General features: G+C 39.0%; 2 protein-coding genes across 4 annotated transcripts; both read left to right on the forward strand.

Annotated features, from left to right (window-relative positions):
• Positions 1-14: 14 nt before the first annotated feature.
• On the forward strand, positions 15-8,994 carry edem2 (ER degradation enhancer, mannosidase alpha-like 2). 3 transcript variants are annotated; one of them, XM_088608193.1, is made up of 11 exons: positions 15-150; positions 2,442-2,552; positions 2,641-2,680; positions 2,937-3,042; positions 4,134-4,259; positions 4,787-4,998; positions 5,560-5,701; positions 6,040-6,164; positions 6,505-6,649; positions 7,500-7,621; positions 8,477-8,994. In XM_088608193.1, the coding sequence occupies exons 2-11, from the start codon at positions 2,458-2,460 to the stop codon at positions 8,945-8,947; spliced, it is 1,584 nt and encodes a 527-aa protein (XP_088464319.1). In that variant the 5' UTR covers positions 15-150; positions 2,442-2,457; the 3' UTR covers positions 8,948-8,994. The 3 variants fall into 3 exon arrangements, with proteins under 3 accessions (XP_088464319.1, XP_088464318.1, XP_088464317.1); XM_088608192.1 differs by lacking the exon at positions 15-150 and adding an exon at positions 1,239-1,285; XM_088608191.1 differs by lacking the exon at positions 15-150 and adding an exon at positions 1,292-1,553.
• Positions 8,995-10,763: 1,769 nt separating this feature from the next.
• trpc4apa (transient receptor potential cation channel, subfamily C, member 4 associated protein a) lies at positions 10,764-26,052 on the forward strand. The gene is made up of 19 exons (XM_088608171.1): positions 10,764-10,943; positions 14,931-15,059; positions 16,125-16,241; positions 16,378-16,435; positions 16,717-16,772; positions 17,167-17,295; positions 17,764-17,965; positions 18,578-18,766; positions 19,003-19,145; positions 19,377-19,505; positions 19,680-19,738; positions 20,158-20,259; positions 20,728-20,811; positions 21,000-21,090; positions 21,263-21,403; positions 21,583-21,694; positions 21,870-21,982; positions 22,426-22,632; positions 22,998-26,052. The coding sequence occupies exons 1-19, from the start codon at positions 10,818-10,820 to the stop codon at positions 23,133-23,135; spliced, it is 2,325 nt and encodes a 774-aa protein (XP_088464297.1). The 5' UTR covers positions 10,764-10,817; the 3' UTR covers positions 23,136-26,052.
• The last annotated feature ends 372 nt before the right edge of the window (positions 26,053-26,424 follow it).

Here is a 26,424-nt window from a genome sequence, read left to right on the forward strand (position 1 = left end):
TTGGGCATAAAAAAAAGAAAACGAGATATGCTCCTTTGCAGCTCAGCTGTGTTTTGTAAAACTATAAAGCTATGGTGTTCTATTTTAAAAGTGTGAAATAAAAACCACAGCATGGCGTATTAGATCGTGACACCATGAGGAAAGTGCAAGGTACAACAGCTATTTGAAGACAGCAGGCAGCAGCAACGCGTGTTCTGCGAACCGGTTTGGAGCATATGTACTGTATTGTGCTATATAGAGATTAATACGGACACGTCCACAAACAGCTGAAACGTTTCTCTAGTTATAAAAACAAAATATATCTAACAACATCATAAAAGCAATATATATATATATCTAGACTGTTCAATTAACAGTACAGTGTGTGTTCATATATGTGGACATTGGGGTTAAATTGAAAGTCGAGTGGTTCATTAGCCCGTAACCTTGAATGAGAAGTGTCAGCTGATGTCATGGTCCTGTATTGTAGTAGACTGCATTCTGTTGGACTACCTTGTAAGATAGAAAAGATGGAGAACGCGATTAAAACCACATACCCTTCTTCCCTCAGCTACAGCTTTTCAATCATTGTAGGATTCCCAGTAACAAACTATGTCATACATACCCCTTGTTTTGATAATGTGGTGGAAATATTTTATGGGCCATTTTCTAGCGTCTGAATATAATGCCTGTAGTCTATAGGCATGTGTGCTTGTATACTATCACACACGCTGACCTTCAAACGTATCGGGACAGCAAGGTTAAAATAATTATTTTTACTACTTACGAATGCTGACACAGCTACCTACTTGTATATATAAGTTGTACTTGTAATAATGTTTACTGTACAGTCAAGCACTTTGTATTTGTGATCCTGAGATTAATGTGAATTTTAAGTACAGTATGATATTTTATTCACTACGCAGAATGACAATGCTTTCAACTTTTTATCTTCATTAAATTCTTAGGACAGAAGCCAAATAAAAGGTAGTTTTGGACTCGGCCAGGTGCACTCCCTGCAATCTCTATTCTGACCGACAGGGGTCTCCTCATGTTTTCCTCCTTGTTTAAAAAACAACACACATTAAAGTCTTATGGCAACAAAAAAAATTGGAGAACTGACGGAACATAATGTGTGTGAGAAACTGATGAGAATAAATAGTATTTTATTGAGAATAATAACGTAAGTCGAAAATCAGAAGATATCTGGCATTTTGGAATATAATGAATTAAGGGCTGCCCCTTTAAAAAAAAGAGGCCTCCGTCGCTCAACAATGACGTCAGCGCTGGATTCAAGGCTCATCTGGTAGTTGAATCGCTTCCTCATACGTTTTCTAAACAGCTTTGCGAGAAGAAGTGGGGATTTTCTTAAGATACCTTTTTTTCCTTAATGTCATTTTTCTTAAGAAATTAATGTTGCATCTAGACAGCGACTTGAGTCGTCCTTTCTCCATTTCCCGGTTCTCCATGCTGAAGTACCTCTGCACAGTAATTTTTTGTGTCATTAATGTTTTGCCAATAATAAACCATGCCAGAGGAAAAGACATTACAGAACAAGACATGGCACATTACAGGTTCGTTTGGAACAGACTGTTTCTTCAGGGGGAACCTCGCTACAGCCGGAGTCTGGCTAAATACGTAGCAGTACGTAGCTTAAATAAATTCGCAATTAGTATTATGATCACATAAACAGGAAGTAATCATTCAGAAAGCAATGCCTGTTGTATCAAGTATTGTATATCGCTCAGACGCCCTCACTTCGAAAAAAAACTTTTCTCAGAACTTTAGAAATTAAAGGTATTCTGATATTGTAAATCTTGAAAGTCACGAAAAAGCGTTGTACCAGACTTTAAATGGCCAAAGGTCCATTTGTTCCCTGCTATTTGTTAAAATGTTTTATCATCCTTATTTCATAAATGCGAGGAATTATTTTTATTATTATAGTAGTGTGAGAGCAGCCGGGATAAACATCATTACCCCCCACAAAAGCTCTTAAACTAAGACCATTCGTTTCAACTGAAGTTTGTAAATTCTCTACAATAAGCACAGAGATAAAAGTGGTTTCAAGTCCTATGGAGTATATGGCCAGAATGCGAATGAACTAAATAGTTTTTATATTTTTAGCATTGTATGGCAACTGACTCATCAGTCAGAGTTTTCCTTAGCTGACTAACCAATATTATTCCTTAAGGTTAGGATTTATTGTGGTCCCCCATGGCCAAATATCAGTGTTTTAACTTTGGAGAAAATCAATGTAGGCCTGTTATGAAAGTGAAATGATAGTTTGTAATATATTGAATTTATGCAAAAGCAGCCTTATGGTGCTGTGTAGCAGTACACTATTTTTGTTAAATGTTAAAAGACCTTTGAGATTTTCATCTTTTGTTGACTATTCTTATCCTTTTACCTGGGAGTCTTGTTCACGTTTGTATTTCAAAATTATGCCCTCTCTATTTTTACAGGGAAAGAATAAAGTCCATGTTTTATCATGCCTACAACAGCTACCTTGACAACGCCTTTCCTTACGATGAGCTGCGACCTCTGACCTGTGATGGGCAGGACACGTGGGGCAGGTACCCTATGTCCCCCCCTCTTCCCCATTCAGATTTATAGCTGCTGTGTAGAATTGAACTGAGTGACACGTTTTTCCATTTCCTGTAGTTTTTCTCTGACGTTGATTGATGCACTTGACACTCTTTTGGTGAGTTAACTTCCTCCTCTTGGCAGCAATTTTTATTGGCAGTGTAAAAGATTGTTACATAAAAAGAGTGTTTATAATGCCCCCGCCTCCTCCTCTAAAGGAGGAATGCCACATCCCAAAGTCAGAGCACAGGAACACGGCAGGTGTTTATTACCAGCAAATTATACAATTACACAGAGGTAGGTCCTGATGTTTCCACTGTCCATGAGGCCTAAGCCTAGTATGCTGCATTCAAATGTTCTGTCTTTTTCTTTAGATCCTTGGAAACAATACAGAGTTCCAGCGGGTGGCTGCTCTGCTTCAGGATACAGTGGACTTTGACATTGATGTGAATGCATCTGTGTTTGAAACCAATATCAGGGGTGAGTTGTTGAGAACACATGGAAGGTAATACAAAATGTTCCGCTTACAGGCAGTGTTTTCATAGCAAGATCCCTTAAACACAAGTATCTGTGTGAAATATACAGGATCTGTCGCATGTTTATCGGTTATGTTGCAGAGTGCTTGATACACTGAGAAGAAAATGGATGATTGTGTTAATTGAGATTTAGTGTTTTAATGCTCAGGGTAGACAGATCCAATGGGGAATTGAACCCCAATCACTGGTGCCCTCACCACCAAAAGGACTGAACTTCCTGACAAAACCAATTTTTAGTTTCTTAGCCCCTCCCTCGTCACCCTTAGGGAAAGAGCTAAAGACGGAGTGTGGCTCGAGCAATACACAGTTTGAATATTCACTTCATAATCAATATCACATAAACCAGAAATGAATCATTGAATCAGCAACCGTCAGCTTATTCTTGTAGCAAACTATGTATATCAAATAACCCCTTTTCACTTAGAAAAAAACATTTTTCTCAGGTTCATTTTGTAAAGTATTTTAATGAAATCAGGACGAACATTGATAATTACACGTTATGGCAAATGTTTTTTATTCCTTAATTTTAACACAGCCCATAACTATGACAAAAATCCATAAGAAAATTACTCAGGCACTTTTGATATACCCACTGATGCATGCAAAAACACAATGTACAGGCTTCACTGCGTTGATGGGGTACTGTTCAGTAAGTTAAAATATAATTGATGTGAAAACAGTGTGGATTCAATTTCATGAAAATATAAATTAGAAAAAACAGACGCAGCCTATGGGTGATTCAATACAAATGCTTTTTGTATAACTACTTTTCTGTTGCTTCCTCCACTGCCCTAATTAAGGCAAGTTTCTGGTAGGTATAATCTCCATCCACATTTAGGGTCTTGGGATTCTCCATGAAAGACCTACAGTAACAAGCACACTGTGGGTTATTGCTATTGACTGACAGATGTTGTCTTGACAGATGTTGACAGACCAATTCCCTCTTTTTTATGAGATATACTGTATGGGATGTTTGCATTGTGCATTACATCAGAAAGCAGAATCAGTTGGCCTTATTGTTTTTTTTCCCCTCAGTGGTGGGAGGCCTCCTTTCAGCCCACTTGCTGTCAAAGAGGGCAGGGGTGGAGGTGGAGCCAGGCTGGCCTTGCTCGGGACCTCTTCTCAGGATGGCCGAAGAGGCTGCTCGCAAGCTCCTGCCAGGTGAGCAGGGCTTCCTCTACTGATGTTGAATCAACACGTTCATTAGCTTTTACCTTCATGCAAAAGTAGCGGCCTTCTTTTTCCTAAATCAAGAATGTAAGAACAGAGCTGTCCCATTTCATAATGAACCCTTCAGTGACTTAATAATAATAAGATTAATGAGGTGTATGAGACTTGGGCAAGAGGGAGAATGAAATCTGAAAGGGAGAATGAATGAAAATTCAAAATTCTGATTGTGCAAATGTTTCTTATGTAAGCCATTGCACACATCACCGCAGGCAGTAGCAATAAAACCATCAAATATCTTTTGGCTCTATAAATGCTTAGCAGACAGTAATAATACAGGAGATAATTATTCACAATAATTGTGTGCTATAGTAATGTACACTATACACAGTCAGATTGGTGGCTTCTTTCCATGCTGTCAACAAACACTTCTTTCTGTGCAGTTGGCCATAAACACTGATTTCATGCAGTGTAATGATATGCCGCAGAGATGTCTGTTTTGATATTCCGTCTCCACTAAGCCTTCCAGACACCGACTGGCCTGCCCTATGGCACAGTGAACCTGCTCCTGGGCGTCAACCCCACCGAGACCCCTGTGACTTGCACTGCTGGCGCCGGCACCTTCATCCTGGAGTTCGCTGCCCTCAGCCGGCTCACTGGCGACCCTGTTTTTGAGGAAGTGGCTCGCAAGGCCTTGAAAGCACTCTGGAAAACACGCTCTGACATTGGACTGGTGAGGAGAGACCTGAAGCCTGGTAGCGTTATACCTGCTGACAGAACTTAAAAGAAGCGGCCTGGAGTAATGTCTCCACGAGCAGGGCTATAGTCAGAAGTTATTTTTTCTAATCGCATCCTCCAGGTATTGCATATAACCCTAGCCACTAGCAAGATGGCCATCCAGAGCTCCATCTTGTTAGGGACTGGGCTTATGTCCAGTACCAGTAGTACATGATTACAAAAATATCTTCCTTTTATAAACCTATCTCCGGAGACCTTACACTGCTGATAATCTTTGTTTTCAGATTTAAAAATATTTGCATGACATGCCGTTATCATTTAGTCAGTAGACGGTAGAAGTCAGCCATTTCATCACATAGAATTCCAGTGGGAACTGTGATCTCTTTTATTTTTCTCTTGTTGCACCCAAGTAAACAACGTTTATAGGCAATTATGCTATTTTTAATGTATTGTGAAACTTTCAGAACCAGTGAGAACAAAGGCCCTTTGGATACTCCTTTCTGGACATTTCGCAAGAGGTGCAGTGATGTGTGTGTTGCGTGTCTGTGCTTCTCAGGTGGGGAACCACATTAATGTGGTCACCTCGAAGTGGGTGGCGCAAGACGCTGGAATAGGAGCTGGCGTGGATTCATACTTTGAGTACTTGGTGAAGGGAGCTATCATGCTGCAAGATGAGGAGCTGATGTCTATGTTCTCAGGTGAGAAGTCACACCCTGTTTCCAGATTGTTTGACATCTGTGAAGTTAACAAGTGAGATGCTTTCAAGCCCTCTCCCTTTAGCTGCTACATTTTCATACACCATCTTTAGGTATGACTGCTTCATTTTTTTTTTCAAGAGATATTCAGTGCACCAATTTAATTGTGACAGCTATTTTGCAAATTGTAAGGGACATAATAGCTCCATCTGCTGTCCACACACAAATTTATTGAACATGATGAGATTAATGTGATTATATGGAAGCATTTCATTTCTCATTCTTTATTGTCCTTATAATGGTAGCTACAGAGTTATTATTTTCTTATTGTGTCTTTACAGAGTATGACAAGGCGATCAGAAACTACACCAAGTTTGACGACTGGTACTTATGGGTTCAGATGCACAGAGGCACTGTGTCCATGCCAATCTTTCAGTCACTGGAAGCATTCTGGCCAGGGCTGCAGGTGAAATACTTGAGCAACTTTTTAAATACTTCAACATTCTTCTTGCCTTCTGTCAAGATAGGAACTTTGTGCTTACACTCAAGGCAAGGTGTTGGCAGAATTTGCATTCCGCTGCACTGTACAAGTATTAACAGTTTATGTATGTACATACAATTTCAAAAGTTAGAGGTTGGCAACATCCTCTGTCATGAAGTGCAAATACACAAACCCTGCATTACAATCCGTCTTAAATAACATGCTCTGCTTCTAACAGATTGAACCTGTGATGGATATACTGTAGTTCTGCTGGTAAGGTAAGACTATCTGTGTATTTACTGATTGGCCTGTGTTTCTGTTTCAGAGTCTGATCGGCGATATAGATAATGCCATGAAAACGTTTCACAATTATTACACAGTGTGGAGACAGTTCGGAGGGCTGCCTGAATTCTACAGCATCCCACAGGGGTACACTGTGGATAAGAGAGAGGGATACCCCCTCCGACCAGGTAGACAACTGTGCTTGTACATTTCCTATAGAACCTATCCAGGTTTAATGTGCACTTTATAGAATTTTGAAGGTGTGTGGGTTCCACCCTACACTTACAGTATATGAGTAGCACTTATATATATGCCAGCAGCTACCCAGGTGTGAGCCTGTCCAGTACCTGGATGGGAGACCTCCTGGGAAAGCTAAGTTGCTAAGAGGTGTTAGTGAGACCAATAGGAAGTGCTCACCCTGTGGTTTGTTCTGGGTCCTAATGTTCCAGTATAGTGATTAGGACACTGTGGTGCTGTCCCTCAGAAGAGATATAAAACCGAGCACCTAACTTCCCATGGTCATTAAAAATTCAAGGGTGTTTCTCGAAAAGAGTAGTGGTGTAACCCCAGCGTCCTGGCAAAATTTCCGCCTTGGCCTTTACCAGTCATGGCCTCCTAATGGCCTAGATGGCCTCTGCTCTCCTCCCCACTGATAGCGGGTGTGTGGGGAGCGTACTGGTGCACTTTGGCTGCCTTTGCATTATCCAGGTGGGTGTTACACAATGGTGGTGGTGGAGGGGAGTCCCCATTACCTGTAAAATGCTTTGAGTAGAGTGTTCAGAAAAGCACTATATGAGGAGTAAGGATATTATTAAGGATAGTAGTAGTAGACCCTTCTTTGTGCACTTGTAGAAGCGCTGTGCTGAAATTTTAAAGGCAAGTACTCCTTAAAAGAGGACAAAAGCAGAAGGTTGAAAGGCAGCCGGCAAGCATTTTCTAAGGTTTTCAGTCTGCCATTTGACTTCTGATAAAAAGTCGGTGTGCGTGTTTTCGGGTTCGGTTCGGTTTGGTTCCTAACATGTGCCCCACGTGTCCCAGAACTGATAGAGAGTGCCATGTACCTGTACCGGGCCACAGGGGACCCCACCCTGCTCGAGCTGGGCCGGGACGCAGTGGAGTCCATTGAGAAGATCAGCCGGGTCAGCTGTGGCTTTGCCACTGTAAGTGCAGATTGTAAAGATTACTGCCTTGAAAGCACAATAAATAGGGTGCATTTGCAACCAAGCACCTTATCAAAAACACTGTTTTTCTTCAGTTTGTTTTCTATGTTAGAAGTAAATTGTGCATATTGTGATGCTTGAAATGTGAATATGAATACTTTTCACAAGCAGTAGAAATGGATCTTTAAAACGGAATTGCTGTGCCATTGTAGGAGCAGTATTTATTATTTATTTATGAGATCACAGCTCTGTCGGGACAACATTCCCCAGAAACCTCTGTGGAAGTGAGCTGCTGCTCTCAGTCTCCTGACCTGATGCTTGAAGACGGTTGGTCAGTTGACTTTAAGAAGCAGGAAGCAGAAGCTTTTTGAGTCACTCCTTCTCCCTCCTGTGAATGGTGCACAGAGAGGTCCTGCCTTCTGGTTTTCAGACGACAGACATCTCAGTGACTGACTCAGAGAGTGTCTGCTTCCTGCTTTTTTGAGCATCTGATAAGGCAACTGAGAGCAGTGGTTCATTTTCCCAGAGGGTTCTGGGGAATGTAGTCCCAACAGGGCTGTGCCCTCACTTAGGTCATTGGAATATGGATTGTATCTTGAGTTAATTGTCTATCTTACTCAGGTAGTTAATATTTTTAATTTTCATTTTAATATTTTTTAATTAATTAACAGTGCATCTGTATCTTTGATTCTGGACAAATCTGTTTTAACATTGGTACTTCTGGATAGACTAAGATGTTTCAGTTTAAGACAGATCATGTTTGGGTCTTTTATCATCTAGTTTTAAAGCTGCCAAATAGTAATTCCGTACATCTTAGGTGATACCAGTTGTGCATACATTATATATTGTTCCTAGGTAAAAGATGTCAGAGATCACAAGCTGGATAATCGGATGGAGTCCTTCTTCCTGGCTGAGACAGTCAAGTACCTCTATCTGCTCTTCGATCCCGACAACTTCCTGCACAACACCGGCTCCGAGTTCGACATAGTGAGTGGGCCCTGGGGAGAGTGCGTCCTGGGGGCCGGCGGGTATGTCTTCAATACCGAGGCTCACCCGCTGGACCCTGCGGCCCTGCACTGCTGCAGCCGGGCTCTGGCGGAGCAGCAGGAGCTGCAGGAGCTCCTCCTGGGCCTGACCCAGCCGCCCGGCCCGGCCGGCGCTGCCCGCGGAGAGCCGGAGGGCGGCGAGCCGAAGGGACAGGCCTTTCCCGAGAGCATCGCGCTCAAGCACGGGGAGAGGAGGAAAGCCCCGATCCTCACCTGCCCCATGCAGCCCTTCACCTCCAAGCTCTCCATACTGGGCCAGGTGTTCACCGACACCACGTGACAGGGCTGTTTTCATTGCTGAGAATAAATGGTTTTATTTATTTTGAATGCCAGAGTGTCCCAGTTTTATTCTTGGTGATGTCTCACCAGTTTTCTTTTATAAATTAATAAATCTGTTAACCTGGGTTGTTTACGGAAGGGGTCCCCAGAGGAGAATGTTGTAAATGTCCATTTGTAACTCGATGCACCTAAATGAATACCTAATGTTCTCATCTATTTTAAACCTATTGGATCGCCATTGTGCATAAAGAATTTAAATACACAGGAAATACAGTATATTCAAGCCTTTTAAAATTAAACACAAATTGAATATTTTTTTTAATTTAGTTTCTATAGTACACTAAAATATATTTTTGAATTATCTGCTAATATCACTCTTGAAATATTTAATTGCCATTTATGAAATCAAAAACATAAAGGCTTCAAGAAGGACGTTCCTTAGATGTCTCGAGGTAGATATGATTTTGGTGTGACAATTTTCAGAAATTTTAAGGTTAGTGTTAAGTAATGTCAGTTAGAATATAATTGACACTGTCATTCCTACATGTATAACCACTTGGCCACATGCACTCAATGTAGTTCTCGTAACCCTGACTCCCTCTGTCCTGAGTACTACTGCACCAATTGAATTTAAACTTAGCTGATTTCATTAACAGCCAACCAAAGTGTACTGATTTCTTCCTTACAAGATGCTGCAACAATTTTCCTGCTCACGACATGCCATCAGTGTTGGGCAAAATACAGCCGCTTAAACCAACTGCTATTAGTTGCTTTTATGGTAGTAGATACTGTTAATAAGTGATGAAATGGTGTCCTGCATAATGCATAGTTCCACAGAGGCTATCTGACTTCCATTTTATTCACCAAATTCGAACTTTCATTGTCCGGGGAACTGCTCCACTGATGGAAACTTTCATTGCACTCAAACCTGTTTCAGACTCATCATCACCATTGCCACATAATTAAAAAATATAATCTATCATTTGATAATTTCTTGTACTTGGCAAATGCCTGGCTGTTTTTTAGAATAATAAATTATCTTGTCCTCCCTCCTTTGAAATGCTTTATATCACTCTGCTTTGACAATATTAGAAACACAAGAGCCTCTGTTATAGGTGATAAAGCCACTGAAATTGGTTAATAAGCATTTTCAGTTAGAACATCTAGCATTAAACAATCATCTATAATCAAACAGAAGTGAAAGCATGGCTTAAAGCAAACCAATCTTGTAATAATTAATCTCTTGATGTCTCTTTTAATGATGGACAGACATCATGTTATTGATCTTGATAAGTGATTGTCTTCTAATGTGACTTTAATCTATTTATTAATTTAGCATGCTATTATTTTTGTGCACTTTGCCATTTGAGAGTTGCACATAGCCTGCTACAGAGACACTTTTTAGGCCTGCTTCAAGATCTGTTTGACCAAATAACTCCGGGCCTGGTAGGTATCATTCTCTAACAGTTGCTGTTACAATGTGTTAAAACAGGATTCCTTTCTGATGGCTTTGGCTGTTTTCTGTCTTGGGAACAGCACTGTTTTAACTCGGACCTAATTTAGACTTGCACTTCACGAGTACAGGTTTGGCATTTGCCTGCACCAGGTCATCATGTTCTTGACAAAACGCAGCCCTTAACACTAGCCAGTAATATGGTGGGGTGGAGGAATATATGTGCTGGACTAATTCCACATTTTGGAGGTTTGAGGGAACGCAAGGCATTTATGCAGATTTTTACCACCTACAGTATTTGTACTACTGCCCAGGCCTTCCAGGTAGGTGGCGCTGTACGCGCCGGGCTCGATTTATCGAAGGGACGACCCGCACCTTCCTGTTTAGAACGATTCAGGAAGAGGAGGAAGAAGAAGTAATGGCGATGTCGTTGGGGTCCGAGTCCCCTCGGACATGGGGTACCCGAAAGAGCCGGAATGGGAATATTCTTACTAGAATCAGACAGGCCCAGATTACAGGACGGGGGATGAGCCGAGGAACACAGGTAAAAGACTCTGGGGCTTTCCCGCTTGTTGACCGTTCCGGGAAGAAAGACGCTTAGGCCACGGTGAGCCTGGGACCAAAGTTAACATCTGAACCGGGATAAAGGAAACCATCCCGGCGGTGGGGGATATTCAGATGGCTTTATTATCGGGATATTGTTACCCCGTTTTTACTGGCAGAAAATCGTATTGTGAGCAGTTGCCCACTCTTCCGCAATGAAAAAAATGTATATTGCATGGCTCTAAACAATAGCGTGTGATGTAAAATTGTGTATAGTTTTATAGTCTTTGTTGACGAGTAATTTACCATATCGATAAAGCGACGTTTAACGATTCAGACAATACGTGAGAAATGGAAAATGTGCAGTTTAGGCGGTTGAGACAGTTACAAAGACGGGTCGGCTGGAAGAAATGAACAATAACGGGTATGATCTGTGAATCATATTAAATTACAGTCTTTTCTGCTCGTCTATGGTCTTAAAATTCCCTGAAGGAATACCAGTGCCGCTGATCCATGCAAATAATTAACGCTTCCCTGCGTTGCAACGATTAAAGCAATTTAAATGTTTTAAAGCGATTCGATCTGTGTAAAACAGAAGTTTTGTATAAATCTTTGTTGATAGGTTGGTTCCCAACAAATGTGCAAAAGTCACATCTTAAATTGTAACATCGAATACCGAGAAGCAAAACGGAAATCTTCATAGCCTTTTCGGTTGCAAAAATCTTTAGTTTTTTGAAATCTTTAGTTTTAAAAGTGTACTGTACATTGAAAAGTGTTGACGTTCCCCTTAGTGTCTCAGTTGTAAAAATGCAATGTCTTACCTCGTTTTTTAACATTGCTTGAAAGTAAGGCTGTTCTATCACCTGGTCTAACAGTTTTGCAATGTAAATTTTTAAATGTTGTTTTGCTTTTATCTAAAACGTTGTGTTCCAGGAAGCGTTACATTCAGCTTGTACTAGGGCGAGGTGGTTGTTTTGTAATCGGTATAGAAGGAACGCGAGTGAATTATTTCTGTTTCTAATCCCATGTTTTGTTTTTAAAACTTAAATACATATGATTGAAGAGGAGGATAGTCTTTTTCTCCTTGCTTTGAGGCCGAAACAATCAACGTGGCTTTTATGAAGCATTTAAGAAACGCAGCATCCAGAGCACTTACAATTTTGGAAACCTTCAGCAACAAAAATCTGAATCTTAAAGGCACTCCTTAGCTTTTTGGTTTTCAGCAGGTCTTGGTATCAGCTGAGCAAACCACTATGATCACACACCTGGGATGCTGGCTGTGGTCTTGCTGTTTTCCGAGAAGAGCTTTATATAACCATGAAATACCCATCTTCTTAAATGCATGTTTAGTACAAGAAAAGTAAATGTTGGGGATGGCGGTGTTTGGCTCACGCATGGTATGTGATGTTTTATACAAAATTATTTTTGTCGTTGTTTGGAACACGTTAGAATAATACAAAGTACTCCTTTGTGAATGTGTTAAAATCATAGTAATTCGGCTCTGCTATGCTGTAATTCTGTCCTTGGAAGAAGACCTCAACCCAGACATTGGTGAAGATGCATTTCACATTCACAAGTCTGCTCTGAATTTCCTGGTCACCTCTTATATGCAGTGTTGAGCATTATGGCAGGATGCATCCACTACAGAATATAACTTTACAGTGTTGAACGGGACTGCAAATGAAGTGAGCTGACATCGTGTAATTTCAGTTGTTGCAAAGGATTAAATCAACAAATGCTGAATCTTCACTGTATTTGCTCTTGGGGGGGCTGCAAATTTGCACTTTAGGACAATTCCATATCAGAAGAAAAATGAAAGCAAAACAATACATTCAGCAGCCTACTTCCTGTAGCTTTGCTGGTCATGTTATGTATAGTACAGCACTGGTTCCTCAAAACATACTGTATAGCATTCACTCGGTTCAATATATGATTATATTTTGGCTAGATCCGTTTGTTTTTTTTGTTTGTCAGCCAGCTAATTCTTTGCATAGATCAACATCAGAGCCTCAGCTGTCATGTTTTCAGAAGTTTGAATACAGCTCTGACGTACCTTGTGCAACTCTTAAATAGATTATCAAGAGGTCCAGCAAGCCAGAATGATAAGTGGTTTTAATCAGGGTTGAGAAGCAGTGTAATTTTTATTACAGGGTGGAAAACCAGGAACCAAGAAGTAGTGTTGTTACAAGCTAAGGAGATGCTGTTTACAGCTTGTTTGTACAGTTTGTATATTGTGTTTATATACATTTAAGTGTATAAGCAGTGTACAGTATTACAATGGTGACTTAGGTATGAGTGTGATTTTAACATTTTAATAACACAATGTGGTTTCTGTAATTAAATAATAAAAAACTTTATTTTATATATCACCTTTAAAGGTGGCTTCTCAAAGAGCTTTACAGAATAACAATGAATAAAAAGAATACACAAGATTAAACACAATTACAATACACAGAGGAGACCGTGGATGGTGGTACTAAGTATAGTAGGAGCAGAGGGATAAAGAATGGAGTCAGTTAAGTAAAGGCTCTTCTAAAGAAGAAGGTTTTGAGTCTGGATTTGAAGGAGTTTAGAGAATGTGACTCTCTGATTATCCTTGGGGAGAGACTTCCAGATCTTGGGGGCATGACAGGAGAAGGCCCTGTCACCCATAGAGTGTAGATGGGCTTGGTGGACAGTTAGGAGACCAAAATTAGAAGAGCAAAGGTTGTGAGGTGGGCAGTAGGGCGATAAAAGTTCAGGCAGGTACTGAGGTGGAAACTGATCGGCAGTGATTAGCTTTGGAGCACTGGGATCCTGGATTTAACTCCTGGGGTGCTATCTGTGTGGCATTTGTATATTCTCCCTTTGTGTGCATGCATTTCCTCTAGGTGCTCAGGTTTCCTTCCACAGTCCAAATACTGGTAGGTTAATTGGCTTCTGGTTGGTGCGTTTGCCTGTTTATGTGTATCCTGTGATTCACTGGCATCCAGCCCTGTCTAGGGTGTACCCTGACTCGTGCCCATTGCTGGCTGGGTTAGGCTCTGGCTGCCTTGTGACCCTGTGTTGAATAAAGCACTTAGAAAATGGATGAATAGATAGATGAACATTCTACCTGTTTTCTGGTGTTTTATTATTGTTACTGTCTTGAGCATGGAAAACATCTAAAACCACAAAAGGGTTGATGCCTGTAAAAGGTCTTTTATCTTGATGAATCAAAGATTTGGCAGTTGACAGTAGCCAGAAGTATAGAATATTAGTCACATAGAACAGTTGTACTTTTGTATGCTGCTACCAATGGAATAATTGGTCTTTGGGATCGATCTGTTCGTGTATATTAGGTTGTACTTCTTCTGTTTGTTCTGTATGTTGTTCATTCAGATACAGTATTACAACAAGATTTAATGTGGGTAACAGCTGAATAAAGGCATGGTGCTACACTTGCTGTTGCCTAGCCAGTGGAAAATTTGACTATTGTCCTCTTCTTGTATATCTTTTTTTTGCTTTTGGTTTTTTGTTTTATTTAAGGGCTTTATGGAGGAAATGTTGATTGCCTTCTAAAAAAGCTGTATGTTCTCTATTGCGACTGGAAAATCACAAAGTCTGGACAAAATCTAAATAGCATCTGCAAGCTCACACTTTTCCAAATGTCACCTATGGCAGCTCAGTAATGCAGTGTTTCTTTCCACACACCAGTTCCAGTTTTCACCCACATCTGATGCCAAGGTCCACAGAGCAACCCATCCACTGTCAGAACACTGACTAGTCTGTCTGAGGAAGTCCTACTTGATATTTTGTAGAAAAGCAGAGACATTTTAGCTGCTAGTTTCGGTTTCTATGGGTAGAATGAAGTCCAAAACACCTAAAATATTGAAGGTCTCTCCTGCTACAGCTTTGTGTTCTGTGTGATGGATCGTCATAGTTGGGTTTGATGTCAGCAGAAGTGTTTAACGAAAGAAAGCGAAGAACAAAGAATAACGGCTAATGAAAATGTCCTCTCTTTTTTCAGCTCCCTGAGGCTTTGTTACAAGAAAGGGATAAGAAATCCAAGTGGCATGGTATCCCAGTTCTGCTGCAGAAATTGTATGAAAGCAGTCATCCCAACAGCGACCTGTTGCAGACCCATGGTGTACTGAAGGTACAGCATCTCCACACACCTTCTCTTTTAGTTAAGGGAGGGTGTCAAATAAAGTAAAGAACACTTGAGTCACTAAGGTTTATTATAGCCATTCAGACTGAAGTCAAAGTATCTTTAATGTAAATTGGTAGCTAGGGTTGGGACAGTATTGTAGACTCCTTTAGCACAAATATGAACTCAGTAGCAATTGTGCTCATACAACACCTTCATATATATATTTTAGTTATAAAGGGCTTTAAGTTAATGGTGTGCCACTCCAGTCTTGGATGACTGAAGGAACAGTGAGTTTTCATTTCACCACTGCTCTTAATGACCTGATTGAGCTAATGTTAGCTTAACTATTAAATGCTTTAGCAGGTTCTTCAGCTGATGATGATTTAAATAGATCTTGGGTTCTGGCACCTGTGGTTTAGGTCAAGAATCTCGAGCCTTGTACCTGGAGAGCCCTGATCCAGCAACTTATATAAGTGCTCTAAATCACCTGTTCCTAAAAAGCACTCAATAGATCAATTAAGTGAATTCTGCTTCTTGATGGCTATCAATTTCAGCTGGATATCTGCTTTGGGTGAATGTGTGACTAATATTTGACATTTTCTGAAATGATATGTCGTCTATTAACTGAAATTATTATCTGCATATATAATCATAACTATTTCTTGCATTTGTATAGTGCTTTTTTAGCCAATGGGTTTCTTGTGGGGTTGTGGGAGTCTGGAACAAACTACCCAGCTCTGTTGCCAAAGCCAGAACCTTGGCTTCTTCCAAGAAGTGGCTGGATGAGGTCCTCAGATAATTTAGCTGCGATCAGCCAAATGGTCAAGATGAGCTGAATGTCCTCTTTTTTTTAAATGCGTTCTTATGTTTAACATTGTCCCAATCTTTTTACAGATTCCATCTGGAATTTCTGGAATAAAATGCCTTACTTTGCTTTGTGATGACCCCTTTATGTCTCTTTGGCAGTGATCTCCACGTCTTTTGTGATTTGCACCAGTATAACTTGTAGTTATGCTTTTCATAAACACAGTTTTTTCAGTTGCTGTATAAGTTGTACATTTTATTTTGCAGGAAATGTCCTCCTTGCTTTCAATGGAAGCTATGACATTTGTAACGGAGGACAGAAAGACTGCTCAAGAATCGACCTTTCCTAACACGTATACCTTTGATCTGTTCGGTGGAGTTCACGTAAGTGTTGACATTTTGAGTTTCAGTGAGATGCTTAGCTGTGCCGATTTTTAGCCTGTGCTTTTACAGCACTTGACAAGTTCTGAAACATTAGTCTTTTAAATGTAATGTTGTGCACAAATTCTTCTGTCCTCAGTTGTTAGTGGAAATCCTAATGAGGCCCACACTTACAACGCAGAAGAAGAAACCAAAAAGTAAGTGACAGAAAGCGAATTTTGTGTATTATCTATTCATCACGCATTAGCTCTTTATATTTGCAATATAATTTTTATTTTTAAATTGAGTTTTAAGTGTATTACATAGTGCCAAAACATTTTTAAACTGGTTCTTTTAGTATATTGTTTACAGTTTAGGGTGCAAATGGTTGCGCACAACAAAATAGTCAGTTCCTTAACAATAATTAAACTTTTTCTTGCATAAGCTTTCTTAATGTCTGCATTTTTTTTGCATTAACCTTTTTTTTTTGTATTTGCAGTGAGTGATGACTTTGTTAAGGATTGTCTGAGTGTTTTGTACAACTGTTGCATATGTGTAAGTAGTCCTTCTGAAAATACTATTGGTGGGCTGTTTGGATTTTACCTCGGTATCGCAATGGTTTGTGAAATTGTGGAATAATTTCTGAAAGATGCAGAATATGAAGTACTATATAGTAGCCATAGAAACTGCAGCATGTCCGTTGTAACGCTTTTACTGTTTTCATAAATGGAGATCAGGGCTTTACAGAAAACTTGTGGTTCTAGATCTGTGCTAATAAAAGCATGAAAATGACATGCATATAGTTAATATTAGTTAGTAGTATACTATTGCTGTGAATAACTCCAAATGTGAGAATGTGGTCATTTTTTATGTATTTTAAATTAGGGTTGGGACAGGACCTCTGATCTGTATAGAGAACATGTGAAATCAAGTGTGCCTTTTCTTGTAGACGGAGGGAGTCACCAAAACCCTGGCTGCCAGGAGTGACTTTGTCCTGTTCCTGTTTTCATTGATGACGAACAAGAAAACATTTCTACAAACTGCCACACTAATAGAAGACATTCTAGGAGTTAAAAAGGTGAGTATATCAACATGAACTCATAGAATATTTAAATTAAGTGCAATACGTGAATTAACTATAAAGTGAGATCTGTGGTTATCCATAAACCAGGTCTTCAGGAACTCTGTAATATGATTTATCTTAAAAAGTGTTACCTTTTGAATAAATTCTTCAGTGCTTTTTTGGAAAGCTTTTCTTTTTAAAAAGTGACTGTTTCTGTCTTTGGAAAGGTAGGATAGTCTTTATTGTGCCTTCTGGTGTTCCGATATAACATTTACCTAGAAAATGGCATGTTAAATCAAAATTCTGCTGACTTGCAGAGAGATTACAGTCCTCAATATTAAAAGTTGTAGAGAACTGCTGTGCATGCGTATTCTTTGCAGGATGTCAGTTTTGTCTTATTACTCATAATTCCTAAACTACTGTCCAAAAACACCAAAACACTGGTTTTATCACAACACCTGAATATTTTCTTCCATATTAAAGGAGATAATCCAGCTGGAGGATATTCCCAACCTGCCCAGCCTGGTCCAGAGCTTTGACCAGCAGCAACTTGCCAACTTCTGCAGAATTCTTTCTGTTACTATCTCCGAGCCCGACATTGGCAATGACGACAAACACACCCTCCTAGCCAAGAATGCTCAGCAGAAGAAGAACTCGAACCCCTCTCGGGCAGAGATTAACCAAGGTAGGGTAAGACAGTCTCCTCCAGAATTCAACATTTCTGCCAAATGTATGAAAGTTATTTCTATCTGACAGGTGACCCTGAACACTCATTATCCCAACCTTTGACATGCATTTGATAATTCCAGTGTCCTAATTTAGCCTCAATTTTGTCATGTCCAACATAAGCTGAAAAGAAGACATATTTATTTCTGCATATCTTTGCTGTTGTATGTGGTAATAAGCACTAAATTCCAATGCTTGAAACACTGCCATATAAAAAGTATCTAAAATGCAGATGGTATTGCATAATTATCTCTTAATTAGGTCACAGTGTGCTGATAAAGAGTACAGTTTATTATAGTAATTACAGTTTAAAGAGATGTTACTTGAAAATAAATAGAAAAGTGTTCTGCTCATGTACCGGATAAGAGAAGAATTTGCTTCTCTTGCCTGTCAGAAATAAATTGGACAAACGTAATACATTTATTTCAGTAGATTCTGATTTGAAGTGTTTGTTCAAATATTGTTTTATTTTGAGTTATACTTTATTAGTTTAAACTTTATTGCAAGATGTAGATTTTTTTCGGTATTGTGGTTCTGAATGATTTCTAAGTGCCTTGCTGTGCTTTTCCAGTCACTCTTCTGAACATCCCTGGGTTTATTGAGAGACTGTGTAAGCTGGCTACACGGAAAGTGTCGGAGGCCACAGGGACATCGAACTTCCTCCAGGAGCTGGAAGACTGGTACACTTGGCTAGACAATGCCCTCGTGCTGGATGCTCTCATGCAGATGGCCAGCGAGGAGGCTGAGCACAGCAGCACAGGTGACACTGAGCTCATTATGTACTACAAGTAAATGTTCCGCTTAAGATCAGAATGAAGTCTGAAGCTAAAAATCAGAAAAACAATTCAATATGTCATCTAAGTGATCACGCCTTTTTCAGAACTAAATTTTCATGCCAATGTTGTATGCTTCTGGAAATAGATTTGCACGGTGTAAAGCTTCTGCCTGCATTGAGAAAATATAGAGATGTGATAATGTGAATGCTTGCCCTTGCAGAATCCTCAGATGAGAGCACATTGGCCACCAGCCCACTGAGGCACCGGTTACCCCAGTCTATGAAAATTGTGCATGAGATCATGTACAAAGTGGAAGTGTTGTATGTGTTGTGTGTCCTGCTTATGGGGCGACAGAGAAATCAGGTGAGGGGCTATTGCCAAATACCAATTTATATCATTCTTAATAACTGTGGATTCTACTGATGTGTCTGCAACCTATAACAGTTATTATTACTTTTGCTTAAGCTATTCTGCCATGTAAATATAATGGTGCCAACCATCACAGGGTTGTGATAGAGAGAAATAATCAATACTTAATCTGTCCTATATGTCTGAAGAGCAGAGTTTCTTATTAAACAAATTTTATTTCAACAGGTGCACAAAATGCTGGCAGAGTTTAGGTTGATTCCAGGCCTTAACAATCTATTTGATAAACTCATCTGGAGGAAACACACTTCAAACCATGTTCTTCATGGACAAAACCAGAACTGTGATTGTAGTCCTGTAAGTACACAGAGTTATGATGATCCTAAAAACAAATTCTGCATTGAGTTATCTGCTTTGGAAATTTGTTTATTTTATATACATGTTAAGAGTTCAGCTGAACCCACATCCCTTTGGATGCTTTAAATTATTTAGATTTATGCAAATAGATTCTCTTCTTTTTTGTGTTTATAGGAAATTTCCTTCAAAATCCAGTTCCTGCGACTACTTCAAAGCTTTAGTGACCATCATGAGTGAGTCCCTCTTGATGCACATTGATCCACTTCACAGCATAGCCTTGTCTGTGTTTTTAGTATGTTCTCATTAAATGATCTGATGTTATATTGTACAGTTTAGTTTTTACAAAAACATTAATATCAAAGAGTTCTATCTGTAATTCAGTGAAAACTTCATACATCTAGTGCTCCTGCAGTTCTTAAGGGTATCATCTTTCCTGGATCATGTAGTGTACTTAAACCCTCTGTAAACAAAAATATGCACTGTATGTGAGAAGGAGCCAGAAGTTTCCTCTTTGTATTCGTTTTATGACCTTGTTACTGAGGTATTTTATTTTCTGGTGTTCTTACATGTTAAAGTTAAATTTTTAACTAACTAGCTTTTGACTTTTTTAACATTCATCTAAATAAACGTTTGCTTTCCTTTCGCCATTTAGAAACAAGTACCTGCTTTTGAACAGTCAGGAACTGAATGAGCTCAGTGCCATCTCCTTGAAAGCCAACATCCCAGAGGTAGAGGCATTGGTAAACACCGACAGGTAGGATGAACAGGAAATATACTTTGACTTGTGAAGTAGAGATGTAAATATTAGAAGGGAGCATGCCCTGTATCATCCTAAATGGATGTATTGTTTTTAGGCTCTTTTACTGTGCAATATCACTAAAGTGACAAGTATTTTAGTCCTGGTAGCAGGAATCCCACAGAATACCCAACTTATTTTACTAGTATCTTTTTGTTTTGCTAGGCTGAAGAATATATTTTGGTGATTTTTGAGCTTTCGTTTGAAATTACACAACTTTTTCAGTCTGCTTAAGATTGAGGGTTGTGTATTTGAGGGAAAACTAGAATTAAGAAATGGCAAAGGGGTAGTCAGGTTGCATTCATGTTAAAAAGGAAACTGCCAAGAAAGCGGATTGAATTTGTGTTAACTTCTTGAAATGACTTTTTGCATAAAACCTTCCGAAAGGTATTTTGAAATACTGGTCTTTATTCCCTGTCCAAACAGGAGTTTGGTATGTGATGGTAAGAAGGGCCTCCTAACAAGGTTATTAACAGTTATGAAGAGAGAACCTGCAGACTCCTCGTTTAGGTAAGGCTCTTTTCTTGCCTTGCCTTCGTAATTTTTGTGTTTAATTTGGGCCCACGCATCTACTTTGCCTATTCATTTTTGCCCACATGCAATATGCAGACAGATTTGAGGGATGGGCATGTGTTCGTCCATCTGGGGGGATTTGTCCTTCTCAGTGGTTGGTATTAATTTCGACTCTATCTCTGCAGGTTCTGGCAGGCAAGAGCAGTAGAGAGCTTTCTGAGAGGGGCAACATCCTATGCTGATCAAATGTTTCTGCTGAAAAGAGGATTGTTGGAGGTAATGCTGTAGATATTGTTGCATTACATTGGCATATTTTTCCCTTCATTTTCTCATTTTGTACATTGTGGTGTCATGCCTTTTTGTGAGAAGTTTTTCACTGACAGTCCTTGGCATGCTGTGTGGTAAATGTTGGCCAGCTCTCACCTTTTTTTTTTCTTCCTTTGAACAGCACATTCTGTTCTGCATTATTGACAGCGGGTGCAAGTCAAGGGATGTATTACAGAGTTATTTTGACCTTCTGGGAGAGCTCATGAAGTTCAACATTGATGCCTTCAAGAGGTTTAACAAATATGTTAATACAGAAGAGAAGGTAAGCACTTTTTTTTTCCAAGCACTAAGAAACTGATTTTGATCACGATTTTAACTTTATGCTTTAACTAGATCACAACCATCCCAAAAGTATTCAGAATTTCAGAACATATTGTTACAGTTTTGAACAATTCATTTGTAATATGGTGTAATTTTATGCTTTGTTTTCTATCTTTTCAGTTTCAGATCTTCTTGAATCAGATCAACAGTTCTTTAGTGGACTCCAACATGCTCGTTCGGTGCATTGTTTTATCTCTAGACAGATTTGAGAGCCAAACAGAAGATGTCAAAGGTAAACTGGGATTATTTAAGTGGTCAGTTTAAGTAGCTGCTTTGGGTGCTTTCGGAAAAAGGAACTTTTAAAATGCAAAGCAAGTATATTTAGCATCTTTATCATATGCAGTCTATTATATGTACATTGGCGATAATGCTCTTATTTATAGTGGTTTCCTTTTTTTTTTTTTCAGTTGTTGAAGTCCTTTCAGAGTGTTGCCTGTTGTCGTACATGTCTCGAGTGGAGAACAGACTGTCTTTTCTTTTCCGGCTAATTAATATCATCAATGTGCAGACACTCACACAGGCAAGATTTTGATATTAAAACTTTTTTTTTTATTCTCATGCTTTTCAAATTTTCTTAGACCCCTTTTGATGTCAGAAAATGTGGAAGCTCAGTCTTTTTGCTTTGTGTATGCATGTAAGTGTTTTTCGTGGGACAGGAAGAGTACTTTATCAAGAGCATGAATTTCTGTGATCAAAGGCTTTTGTGTAACAGACTGAAACTATATTCATACATGTTGTGGAAGTAGTGGTGTTAGTCCTCAGATAAATGGCTTTTAATAGCATTATCATTCTGCAATTGTTCTGTATAATTACCAATTTGAGTGTAGTAGGTAAACTTCAGTATAGTGCAGACAGTTTTCTGGTCACTTTATGTGTATGTATAAACTGAACAATGTTCCATCTTAAAGGATAGGTAAACTCAAGTGACCTGTTCATCCCAGAGATGTGATTTCTTGTTTGTAGGAGAATGTCAGCTGTTTAAACACCAGTCTTGTGATCCTGATGCTGGCCCGGAGGAAGGGAAAGCTCCCATTTTACCTGAATGCTCTGAGGGAAAAGGAATACGCAGAGAAATATCCTGGTTGTCTCCTCAACAACTTCCACAACCTCCTTCGTTTTTGGCAGCAACATTACCTCAACAAAGACAAGGACAGCACCTGTTTGGAAAATGTAAGTTTCACCCAAGTGTCTGTCTTTCACAGGATGTTTTTTTAGAATGCGTAATATTAAAGGCAAAACCTATAGATTTTAAGCATTTTGAATTTGTTTAGGTCCATGAGTAAAATTAACGTGTGGTAAATCCTACAGTTTTTGCCATGCATGCATTTGATTGAGCCTGCCACCTTAGTGTTCAGAGCCCCTGCATTGTATTACCAAATGCTTTTAGAGTATTTCTTTGCAAAAACCTCAGATGATCAAAGTTATTTTGCACGTGATTTCTTGTCATTTTTATATAAATCAGCTTGCTGAATGTACTCTTTACCACACCATAGTTCAGTTTTTTTTCTTCAATGCTCCCCCTTCTTGCTTTCCAGAGTTCCTGCATTTCTTTCAGCTACTGGAAAGAGACAGTGTCGGTACTTCTCAGCCCTGACCGGACTTCGCTGTGTGCCATAGCAAGCTACATTGATGAGGCATACATGGACATTGACAGAGATTTCATTGAGGATTAATCCTGGGGGACTTCTGACAACAATAGACTATAATTCAGAGTGCATATCCCAGCCTGTGATTATTCAGGGATCCATCATTGTACAGTGTTTGTGTTTGATGCTGGAAATATGGAATGTTAATTGATCATTGCAGGTGTGTTTTAACCCACAGCAGTTATGGACTTTTTCTTTTTCCCCCAAACAAAAGTTAACCCCGAACAATTTATTATTCAGGGACATGAAATGATGGTAGTTACGATGGTGGTTTGTTTTTGACTGAATTAAATAGATCTTTTTATATATATTAACAATATATAAAAACTATATATAAATACAGCAAATCTATAAAAAAGAAATACTTTCCATATAGGTATGCCAATGTTAAGACTTGGGTATCTGTTATTACCATACATACAAAATGGCATCATCTGCGTTCAAGCATAACTATGACCTTGAGGAAATTTGCAGATTTCTCTTCTATCCATCTGGAGATGGATGCTTGTGGATGTGAAGTCGAACACAGTCAGCTCTATCCTATACAGCCTGAAGACGAACCTGTATTTCAAATCAGTTGCTGAAAGTTGGTGCCAGAGGGAATGGGACACCCAAATATTTTCTTTTGTTTTTTGCTTTAGTGGTATTATTAGCTGTTAATCATCAGATGACATTAGTGTGACAGTTACAGTTTTAGACAGGTTGGCAAAGTGTAATCCACTGTTGATCTTAATTTTTTATTAATGCTTCGAACACATCTGTAAAATTGTGAATAGGTTATATCTATGCAGGCTAAGGCATTTCTCATTGTAACATTTTATCCCCCTTCTGAATGAGAGTGGAAAAAGCCCTCCACCTTCTCTAGTATAGTAACTGCTTCACTATTAGAAGGTGTTTATCCCAGTTTTACATCCTATCTCTTGGTCTTGCAAAATTTGATGGATATAGGTGACTGGAGTATGTTCCTCCAGGAACCATCTAAGCTGCTTTTGTTAGGATGTTTAAAACTGCCTGGAAATCCATTAGCAGTTATCTGCTCTTAAGGTTGCTACTAATATCAGACAAAACTTTAGTTCTTGAATTCTCTGGTTGGCCTGAGTAACCCTCTGGAAAAACATGGTTTGAGCTACCTCATTTTTCAACCCAGCACCATACGTTTGTATAACCATTTTCATCCATAGGGTTACAATAAACTTTTTCAGCCATGCTAAACTATTCTGACTTTTTACAAGTGAGAACCTTTCTATATGGACACTTTAATCTGCTTCTCCCCATGCTTGGTAAATTGCCTGATGTTTTCCCCAGAAATTCTGATTCACATTTGCAAGGCACAGAGTCGGAAACTGGATTGTCCTTCGGCAATGAAGAAAAGAGAAGATAAAGGGTAGCTACATTGCTGCTAATTTTTTTTTCTTTCCTGGGAATCTGGTAACCTGAGTGTATTTTTAATTGCTTCCTCAAAATATTTTCTTTTGGGTTACATTTTGAGCCCTCTACCCAAATTACCCATAATTATGATAAATATTAATTTGCAAAAGTAAATTTTTTAAAAGAAATTTGCACTTTTTCAAAGACATAACTGATAGGTTTGTTTTTTGTAACATAATGCCTAATCAAACATGATTGGCTTTTGTTTTTTCAAGCCTTCTGTATAGATACCACTGAATCATCTTTCTCATTGTGCACAGGGAACAGTGCTGCCAGTATTCAATTTGAATGATTTGAACCAAGAGGAAACATGGTTGTTGTCAAAATAGGTGCTCTTACAATGTTATATACAATTCGTACTGGTACTTGTAAATGTGTGCATCTGGGACATTAACTCTTAATTCAGGATTTGTTTTACATAAGAAGATTACACTACAGACATCCTCATCATGTTTTGCAGATGACCATCTCTCCCTAAGTTTGTACACACTTAATGGTTTAGTATTTGAAGTGAAGGATAAAAGAATCTCATCTGGTGTAACGGCTGTTGCAAAGAAATATTTTTCCAGTTCAGCAGTTGTAACTAGATTGATTTAAGTCTCTTTGGAACTAGGAAAAAAAACAATTTGTGATATGCAGGGTTCTAGCCAAACAGCTGCAAAAATAACCTTTAGCCAAGATTGAAATTTCTTGTTTCTGTTTGCTTTGCTCTTGTGTATCACAGCAACTTAAGTTTTACTGATCTTTTGGCTTCACAAGGAGCACAATTTTAAGTTTTAGTATTTGAAATATACTTTTTAATAGTAGAATTTTATTTAAAACGTACAAGCTCATCAATGGAAGTTGCATTTGCTAAGTATGGGAACTAAATTTTAGAAATTGTAATTGTACAGGTCTATTAATTAAAGATATTGATAAGTCTAATGTATATTCTGTACCAATTAAAATCCTAGATATGAACAATAGCAGTTATCAGCTGTCTGCTATAGACAGGTGTGGTGCTGGTGCTATGCTCTTTGCAGTGAATTCTGATTGTATTCCTCACGTCTCTTCTCTGTGCTGTAGGTACTTTAGAGTACATGACTGAATTTTGGATAACCTTGCTTCGTTCCTTTTTCTTTCTTGGTTAAAAGTGGCTGCCATAGATGCAGACTCTGATTTTTTTTCCCCCCTTATTTTTATTTTTTTAGAATTTTTTGCTTTTCTTTGTATAGTTTCGACTTCTGTGGATGATTTAGTAACTTTCATTATTTGTGTTGAGTATCTCACAAAACTAGGAACATACACCCCATGAGTGTCTTACGCAGCAACTTGCCTCCCAGTAGTACATTCGAAACCTAGTGTCCCCAAGAGACCTCTTCCACGATGTGCAGCACTCTCCCTGCCTCCACAGCCACAATCCTCCAGTCTTTAGTTACTGCTCCTCTCCATGTCTTCTTTTCTGTAATGGTTGCGGTTTTCATAATTTAACTTTATTGTTTGTAAATTTAAAAATAAATTGTTCTCACTACTTTAATCTAGTGTGGTGTGTTAGCTTCTGATTCGCTTGACACTAAAAAAGGTTTGGTAGAGATGGTATTGAGTAATTGCCTGCTTCAGTAATTGCCTACATTTATAATGTCTGTTATAAATTGTAGACTTGCCATTGCCCTGTATTTCCTAATGAGAATGGTAAGTGTGAGAGGACTTTGGATCCCTATTCCATACCTGTGGCATAGCTCAGTGGTTGTTTTAGAATTAAGTGGTTTGCTTATTCGTTGTGTGTGTGTACGTTCCATTCATAGTCAGATCTTATTTTTATGGAAGAATGTTTTAACCAATATTTTCTTGTTCAGAATTAATTCCACATCTTAGCAGAGCACCATTTTTGATAAGAGTAGCTCGGTGT

This window comes from Lepisosteus platostomus, chromosome 15 (assembly GCF_059453375.1).
Source record: "Lepisosteus platostomus isolate fLepPlt1 chromosome 15, fLepPlt1.hap1, whole genome shotgun sequence".
NCBI classification, from domain to species: domain Eukaryota; kingdom Metazoa; phylum Chordata; class Actinopteri; order Semionotiformes; family Lepisosteidae; genus Lepisosteus; species Lepisosteus platostomus.

Excerpts from the sequence above, each read along its gene's own strand:
- edem2 (XM_088608191.1), top strand. The coding sequence starts at position 1,393 with ATGTTGCATCTAGACAGCGACTTGAGTCGTCCTTTCTCCATTTCCCGG. Across the intron at positions 1,554-2,441 it reads CAAGACATGGCACATTACAG|GGAAAGAATAAAGTCCATGT; the intron begins GTTCGTTTGGAA and ends CTATTTTTACAG. Across the intron at positions 6,650-7,499 it reads GGGATACCCCCTCCGACCAG|AACTGATAGAGAGTGCCATG; the intron begins GTAGACAACTGT and ends CACGTGTCCCAG.
- trpc4apa (XM_088608171.1), top strand. The coding sequence starts at position 10,818 with ATGGCGATGTCGTTGGGGTCCGAGTCCCCTCGGACATGGGGTACCCGA. Across the intron at positions 16,436-16,716 it reads GCAGAAGAAGAAACCAAAAA|TGAGTGATGACTTTGTTAAG; the intron begins GTAAGTGACAGA and ends TTGTATTTGCAG. Across the intron at positions 17,966-18,577 it reads TCGGGCAGAGATTAACCAAG|TCACTCTTCTGAACATCCCT; the intron begins GTAGGGTAAGAC and ends GTGCTTTTCCAG.